This window comes from Octopus bimaculoides, chromosome 7 (assembly GCF_001194135.2).
Source record: "Octopus bimaculoides isolate UCB-OBI-ISO-001 chromosome 7, ASM119413v2, whole genome shotgun sequence".
Taxonomy (NCBI): domain Eukaryota; kingdom Metazoa; phylum Mollusca; class Cephalopoda; order Octopoda; family Octopodidae; genus Octopus; species Octopus bimaculoides.
The window spans coordinates 54,276,195-54,284,882 of NC_068987.1; the positions used below are offsets into that span (position 1 = coordinate 54,276,195).

The following is an 8,688-nucleotide window of genomic DNA, read 5'->3' on the forward strand; positions in this document are numbered from 1 at the left end:
CTCTGTGTGTGTGTGTGTGTGTGTGTGTATGTGTGTGTGTGTGTGTGTGTGTGCGTGCGTGCGTGCGTGCGTGTGTGTGTGCGTGCGTGCGTGCGTGCGTGCGTGCGTGCATGTGTGCGTGTGTGCATGTGTGCGTGCGTGCGTGTGCGTGTGTAAGTTGCTCTACATTGGGGTACTATCTAAAAGCGTGTATCTCAAGGTAAACTTACCCATTTGGTATCCAGGGACTAGTTAAATGAGTACCAGACTAGACTAAGTGCTGCGATTGATATAACAAACTAAAACCTTTGAAAGTGTTGCCCCAGCTTGGTCGCAATTCGGTGACTGAAAAAACAATAAAACCAATAAAAGAAAAAAAATGCAACACAATTACTGAAATTTCAATTCAAGAATTTTCTTTTCAGCTTGTTATTGTTCTAGGGTATTCTTCAACACACACACCTTCTTGGATCTTCGGGCTCTGTGGCTGAGGTACTATTTGAGCCCCTATCGCACAGACATTGGATATATCTTTCATCCTTCATCATTTACTTGTTTTAGTCCTTAGACTTCGGCCATGATGGGTCACCGTCTTGAAGAGAAGAGTTTATTCGAACAAATCGACCCCAGCGGTTTTTTTTTTTCTAAGCCTGATATTAATTCTATCGTTTTCGTTTTACCGAATTGCTAAGTTACGAGAACATCCACAAACCAGCATCGGTTGTCAAGCAGTGGTGATGGGGACAAACACAAGTACAAAGACGTACACACATAGATATATACGTACATTTACATACAAATACATATGTGAATATGTGTGTGTGAGTGTGTGCGTGCGTTGTTATAGATAGATAGATAGATAGATAGATAGATAGATAGATAGGTAGGTAGGTAGGTAGGCAGACAGACAGACAGATACATATGTTCTTTTTTTATGAATTAAGGTTAGGGTAAATTGAAATTCAGTTTTAAAAAATTGTAAAAATATCACCAAAATAATTTTATTGAATTCTAATTCGAGTTATAATCTTAATTTCCGGTTCTCCTCAATTTCAGCAACACATCAAACAACAAAAACAGCAACAAGATATCGAGTAAAACAACCACTGAAATTCATATGAAACAAAAAAATATGCTTTCATTACTTGTAATAGCTATCATGGAACGACCGATTTCACGTTCCTTTTTGAAAACGAGGCGTAAAAGCATTCCACAACTCCTCCTTTTCAATGAGAAATTTAATCTACATGTTATGAAGATGACTGCCAGTAACCTACAGATTCTTATTCCTGGTGAGAGGCACATTCACCAACGTTTACTTTTTCCACACGTCGGCTTCGTCTTGATCGACATTGAAGAGAAGTCCACACTACTAGATGTGTAGTGATCACTGATTAGGAATAAATATGAAGCTCTTGATCCAAACGGACCAGGAGAGGTTCAAAATCATCTCTGATTAGACTGACTTTTTTTCTTTTCTGTTTTGCTGAGTCTGGAGTAAAAGACAGTGCTCAAGACCTTTGCAGGTCCTCCAGGACCGGCGAAGGTGACACCGTTAATGTTCTGTTTAAACTACAGCAAGTCAACAGCTGCAGGAAAAAACATGAACAGCGAGATTTCAAAGAGTTGAAATTCTGTGGTGATAGAAGGAAGAAGACCAAGTTGCCACATCTGTAAAGCTGCAAACCAACTGACGGTCTTCTGTGTACTGTGTGTTGGCACTCCGTCGCTTACGACGTCGAGGGTTCCAGTTGATCCGATCAACGGAACAGCCTGCTCGTGAAATTAACGTGCAAGTGGCTGAGCACTCCACAGACACGTGTACCCTTAACGTAGTTCTCGGGGATATTCGGCGTGACACAGTGTGACAAGGCTGACCCTTTGAATTACAGGCACAACAGAAACAGGAAGTAAGAGTGAGAGAAAGTTGTGGTGAAAGCGTACAACAGGGTTCGCCACCATCCCCTGCCGGAACCTCGTGGAGCTTTAAGTGTTTTCGCTCAATAAACACTCACAACGCCCAGTCTGGGAATCGAATCCGCGATCCTATGACCGCGGATCCGCTGCCCCAACCATTGCGCCTCCATTTCTGTGTACTATGGATGGTATAAAGAAAGAAAACTCCTACTGCTGCTGATACCACAAACACAAACAACAGCAGCAGCAATGTGCAATGACAGCAGCAGTACCAGTAACTGCAGCTGTAATAACAAAGCAGCAACAATAGCAGTAACAAAATTAACAGTATCAAAAACAGCAGCAGCAACAAAAATTCCAATCACAGCAGCCGTAAAACTACCGACAACAACACAACGACTCAGTAACACAATGTGTTACTTTGCTCCATTCTCCGCAATGCACATACGTGCGAATACCTCTTCCCTATCATTTGCTTCAGAAATCAATCTCAGATACACGTGAAAAAGCATGCTACAGAAGTCCATCGTAAAAAAGAAACATAAAATTTAACGAGGGTCACCCTAAGCAGAAACCTGAAAAGCTCAAAGGATTAATGGAGGAGCATTTTTCAACCATCCACGTAGTCACACCACCAGATCCAGCACAGCAACACCACCAGTATTACAACGTCATCCGTCTTTACGTTCTGAATTCAAATTCCACCGAAGTCGACTTTGCCTTTCATCCATTCGGGATCTATAAGATAAGTACCAGTTGAGCACTGGAGTCGATGTAATTGACTTACCCCCTCCCCCAAAATTGCTGGCCTTGAGCAGCAAAATGGCAGAGTCGTCGGAGCGGCAGATTTATTCCGAGTTTTTGTGCTCTTAGTTCAAATCCCGACGAGGTCGGTTTTTTCCTTTCATCAACAACAGGAAAACTTTCGAAAGCATCGACAACCGAAGAAAATGAAACAACAACGGCGGTGCCCCAGCATGGCCACATCTCACGAGCTGAAACTAGTAAAAGACGAAGAAAAAAGAGTAAATTCCAACAACACGTCCAAAAGTTAATCACGCCATAACTATCCTTCATCATTTTCCCCGATATAAATAAATACGAGTGTACTGAAAATTTCCTGGCTTTGGGTAAAAGCAAATGCAGAAGTATCAGTTAATCATGATTTTATTCAACATATTCCCCTCTCAGATTCACACATTTATTGCAATGGTCCTTCAGTACTTCTAAGCCCTGTAAAAGATTTCGGGATATTGGGCCTCCAGCCAAGCCTTTCGCGAAACCCTTAAAGCCAGAAACTTTTCGGCACCCCCTCGTACAACAGAGATATAATAACTAGAAAGAGACAAAAGTTCGAGATGCTTGTCCACAGCTTGTCACCTCGTAAAAGAAATGAAAATCATCCACAAACAATTATTAGAAATGTTTTCTAAAGAAATATCTTTAAATGAAAAGTAATGGGGAGCTTCCAGAACAGAGCTGACAAAAGACTTTTGGACAAGCTTTTCGAGGAACGCGAGTCAACTGCTGGGAAAACCGGATCACCTGTCTTTCCACATGTTTAAGTTATGTAATCTTTTTCACCCCGCCCACCCCTGCATTTTTTTTTTATCTGTATTACTGATAAAATATAAATGTACCTGACCTGGGACTACCTTGAAAGCAACATCCAAAAGCACTGGATATACAGTTGTGAGCAAAAGTTTTGAACGTAGGTTTGAAAATTAGGATTTTTATATTAAATGCCCAAATTATATTTACTTTGCAATATATTATTACTTGACCAATTTGGAATATAGGTCTGAAAATTATCAAGTATATCTCTACATTGTATATATTTGAATCAAATTGTACTTGGGCATAACAATTTTAATTTTTTTCTTTTAAATGTTCCAACTTTTGGGCATGACTATAATACCACAAGGTTTCCGTGTTGCATCACTCGCAGCTATCCTCGATGACTACGAGATATACTGGTCTTGGATCAGGATGCCGAATGGTAGATGTTTCGGAGTGTTTCAGATCTGAAGGTGCGACCGATTTTCTGAACCGGAATGGTAAGCCGGTGGTCCGGGAAGTGGACCGCTGCGGAAGTAGTACTTTGAAGCAGTGGCTATGATCCGAAACGGTCAAGGATGATGGATTTCTCCAGACGTCTCGAAGCTTTTTGGGGGGACATTTTGCTCTTTAGTACTGTGCAAGACATAAATGTCATTTTAGACGCACGTTAGAATTGTGAGGGGTTATCAAGTAGAAAAGTGCGATGTAAAAACTCGCAAACTAACCCAAACAATTCCAACAGCCTAACGTGTACCGACTGGTCGCACCAAATATAGTAGTGTGAACATGGAGCAATTGCACCGGGACATCCAGATCGTATCTATCTAGGGTATTATTTGGGTCAACAGACGGGAACTATGAATAACATCAAGAAACGCCTGCCCTGGCAGTGCTGAGGGAGGAGATGGAGTTATTGCCTGAACGAGACAAACTCTACAATCGCGGGTCTATCCCGAAGTACCTTCAGTCTGACTTGTCGGAACAATGAACAATGAAATGCACTCGTTCAGTATCCAGGCATCACTGGACTGTGGAGGTATGTCGAATAGTTGCCATCGCGTGTTGGTCATATTCGACTATCGTTCAAGTCCATGCCGAGGATCGCCCGCCGCCTTCTATGACTCTGAAAGGCAGGTACTTTCTCTTCCTGGAGGCTATGGTGAAACAGGTTATGTGGAGAACGAGACTGAAACGAATGAGGACGGACACTTTCCTCTGTGAGCTTTCATCAGCTTTTTCAAGTTTCGCTTGACAAGAAGGGTGAGTGAGCGGAAGGAGAAGTCCCACCACTACCACCACCACCCCGTACACTTATTGAGATGTGAGTGAGCGTGGTTAATGGGGCACGAATAGGCGAAACTACTTAAATATGTGCTTGCAGGTCGGCAGAAGTTAAACGAGTAAGGGCATTTTCCCTCCCCACTTGAAGGGATAACTTTTTTTTTTTTAGTTTTGTTGAAAGATAGCTCCTTTGATTGACCTTCGTAGCTGTTTTTGTTGTTTTGTTTCTATTATTTTGGGGGGGGGGATTTTTATTTATTGAAACACTCTTGTTATCTTTTGCTTATGTTATTCTTTTTTTTTTATTCACTTTAGGCAAATCTTCCCTTGTATAGCATCTTCTCTTTTTATCTACTCTCCCTCTTTTTTTAGCCCTTGTGGCAGAGAAAAAGTTATCAAGACTGTAGATTGACAGAACTGTTAGAGTGTCGAATAAAATGCATTCTGGTATTTCTTCCGATACTTAACGTTCTGAGTTCAAATTCAATCATTTATCTCTTCGAGATCGATAAAATGAAGAGCCAATCAATTACTAAAATCAATGTTATCGACAAACCCGCTTCCTTCAGAAATGCTGGCCTAGTGCCTAATTTAAAAAATTATTATCATCGTTGTTTTCAGTGGTGTTTTCTTAGCTATTTTACTCTTGCATGTCTTATTCAATAAAATCCAAATGAGAAATGGAATAAAAGTTACTGAGGGTACTGTTTTCCAGTAACACCGGCCCTGCTTTTAAAATGGCCATGCGTAACAACACACTTCGCGTGTTGGAGTTATATAGCGGTATAGGGGGAATGCATTACGCTTTACAAGGTAAGAGTTCTAATTAGTAAGATCATGTTGATTCGATTGATGTTCAGTGACGATATTGATACGTAGAGTAGTGTTTTTCCATTTAACTGCTTTAAATTCCTATCTCCTGTCTACACTTAGTCTTTCGTAAACACTATCGCGGAACTGTACCTCCCGGCTTAGTTTCGATTTACAGTAAGATTATATGTCAGTTAGGCTAGTAAATCTTACGAAATGAACTTTACAAAATGTCGATACCTGTCCTGTATAACTTCCTTATAGTCTGTCCAAAGAAGTTTATATTTAGGTATCGAGAATACAGGCAAAACCGTCTGGATTCCATTCTTATATTTTATTTTACTTACGTTGCTAGTCATCTGTACAAAGGCACGAACCTCGCATATTTTTATTTAATTTATCTTCTCTTATAAAACTAATACTTTTTAAAGTACCAGCACGTGTTGTTGGACAATCAAATTAGTATAAATCTAAACTAAATGTCTAGATGTCTCCTAAACCACGTGGAGATGCTTTGAGAAGGGATGCTTAACTCCGCTGTTACTTGTGATACAGGTGAAAGGTAAATCTCTTGGGAATCAGTTGGTACCTTAAAAGGAGGTACCTACTTATGTGAAGTAAGGTATTATAGGATATCGTGATTTGCTCCGAACCGACGAAATACCAACAGTGGGTTTGAACTGCAGTCTGTGATGTAATAGTTGACGATCGTAAAAATGCGATCATTTCGCTTCTACTCATAACAAATACTTTAAAAAATCAAGTTTTTTCCCTGTCATTTCCGAGTTCGAATCCCTTCGAGGTCGACTTTATATCTTTATTGTTCTTAGGGTTATGAAATAAGCACCAATAACATGGATCGCTGTCTACAGCTGATCGTGTGCCAATATATGTTTGTGTGTGTGTATTATTTTATTTGTTTCAGTCATTTGACTTCGGCCATGCTGGAGCATCGCCTTCAGTTAAACAAATCGAAACCAGGGCATATTCTTTATAAGCCCAGTACTTATTCTATCGTTCTTTTTTGCTGAACCTGTAAGTTACGGAGACGTAAACACACCAGCATCGGTTGTCAAGCGATACTGGAGAGACAAGCACATAGATATATATACGACAGGCTTCTTTCAGTTTCCGTCAACCAAATCCACTCACAACACTTTGGTCGGCCCGAAGCTATAGTAGAAGACACTTGCCCAAGGTACCACGCAGTGGAACTGAACTCGGAACCATGTGGTTGGTAAGCAAGCTACTTACCACACAGCCACTGTATATATATATATATACATATATATATATATATATATATAGTTGCCCGAAATGATTACAGCTGCGCTTAAAACTAAGTCCTCTTATCGGTTCGATTTGCTGGAAACTCTCACCTCTGCCTCTGCGGAATTTTCCAGGAAAAATAAAAGAAACAGAACTGAAAGGAAACGAACGTGCGAATTAGTGTGAAAACAAAACGAATTGTCACGAATACCACGTTTGTTTTGTTTCACATTTAGTATGTGCGTCACATACAGAACAATGCCATTGTTAGTTATTTTCAGTGACTTTGAGAAAGGCATAAATGTGGCACAATCCCCCTCAAAACATTAAATGGTGTGGTCGAAGAGTTGCATTCCATTAACGCTTCTTCGAGTTTACTACAGGAGTTGCTTCCCCTACCCTGTCAGCTTCGCACCCATACAGGCAAGGGAGATAACTTGCTTAGTACATGTTCCTTGTAACCCTGAGGCTGTTTAGAACATTGCGACAACTTTATTTCGATCTGAGGAAGAGTTTGCTGTATCTGCGTGGCGCAAAGCATATCTGATGCTTAGTATAATGGATCACAGTAGCTAATATGCATCTTGTGGGCTTAATAATTAAATAATTCGGTGATATTTAGCCTCCTGTTGTTTGAAGCCTTGCTATTTCTTAGCTTTTGAAGTACCACGTAGAGATCCACAAGTTAGTTCAACGATGATTGACGAAAAAGCTAAGATTGTCTAGAGCAATGGTTCTCCACTCAGTATCATTTTGACTTTAACTAATTATCCCCAAATCACTTTAAAAATATATATCATCATCATCATCGTTTAACGTCCGCTTTCCATGCTAGCATGGGTTGGACGATTTGACTGAGAACTGGTGAACCAGATGGCTACACCAGGCTTCAATCTGATCTGGCAGAGTTTCTACAGCTGCATGCCCTTCCTAACGCCAACCACTCAGAGAATGTAGTGGGTGCTTTTACGTGCCACCAGCACGAAGGTCAGTCAGGAGGTACTGGCAACGGCCACGTTCGAAATGGTGTATTTTACGTGCCACCTGCACAGGAGCCAGTCCAGCGGCACTGGCAATGATCTCGCTCAAATGTCTTTTCACATGCCACTGGTACAAGTGCCAGGAAGGCGACGTTGGTAACGGTCACGCTGAAATGGTGCTGTTTACGTGCCACCGGCACGAAAGCCAGACAGCTGGTGCTCTGGCAATGATCACGCTCGGACAGACTTAATAATTGTTTTTGTCCGTATATATCATCAGCATGTAGATGTGTGTATGTGTGACTATATAGTTCATAGATGAGATTCAGATACTCTCCGTCTAGAATACACCTGGTAGTGCTCAAGAGGTTAAAACTTGAGCTGGTAGAGGAGTAAATGTAAGGACAAACAAGTTAGACAGGTCGATATACAGAGGATATTTAATACATTAAATACTAAAAATGCAAAAGATGTATAGGTGTTTAGATACAAAAAATGTCCGACTTAGAATAGAAAAGATATCAAAAATTAAAGGGGATGAAGAAAAGTGTTACAAATCCATCAGCTGTTTCTGGGGGCTCAGTGGTCCAAATTAATTATTGTAAATTGATTCCATTGTCAGAATCTTTTACTTGTTTCAGTCATTTCACTGTGGCCATGCAGGAATACCACCTTGAAGGGTTTTCGGCTGAACAAATTGACCCCAGGACTTACTTTATGTATATTTTTTAAGCCAAGTACTTATTCTATCTCTTTTTTCCAGACTGCTAAGTTATAGGGTCGTAAACACACCAATGCTGGTTGTAAAGCGGTGATGAGAGAACAAACACACACACACACACATAAATATATATGTATATATATATATATATATATATATATATATATATAT

The 8,688-nt window shown here is 40.4% G+C and overlaps 1 protein-coding gene across 2 annotated transcripts in view; it reads left to right on the forward strand.

Moving 5' to 3' along the window:
* LOC106871816 (tRNA (cytosine(38)-C(5))-methyltransferase) overlaps window positions 1-8,688 on the forward strand; it is a 66,368-nt gene that overhangs the window by 11,310 nt on the left and 46,370 nt on the right. The window contains exon 1 of one of the 2 annotated variants that reach the window (XM_052969692.1): window positions 5,464-5,550. The exons of the other annotated variant lie outside the window; for it this stretch is intronic. Coding sequence (XP_052825652.1) covers window positions 5,475-5,550 — 76 coding nt within the window. The 5' untranslated portion in view covers window positions 5,464-5,474. Of the gene's footprint in view, window positions 1-5,463; window positions 5,551-8,688 lie in introns of those variants that run through there. 2 annotated transcript variants of the gene reach the window in all.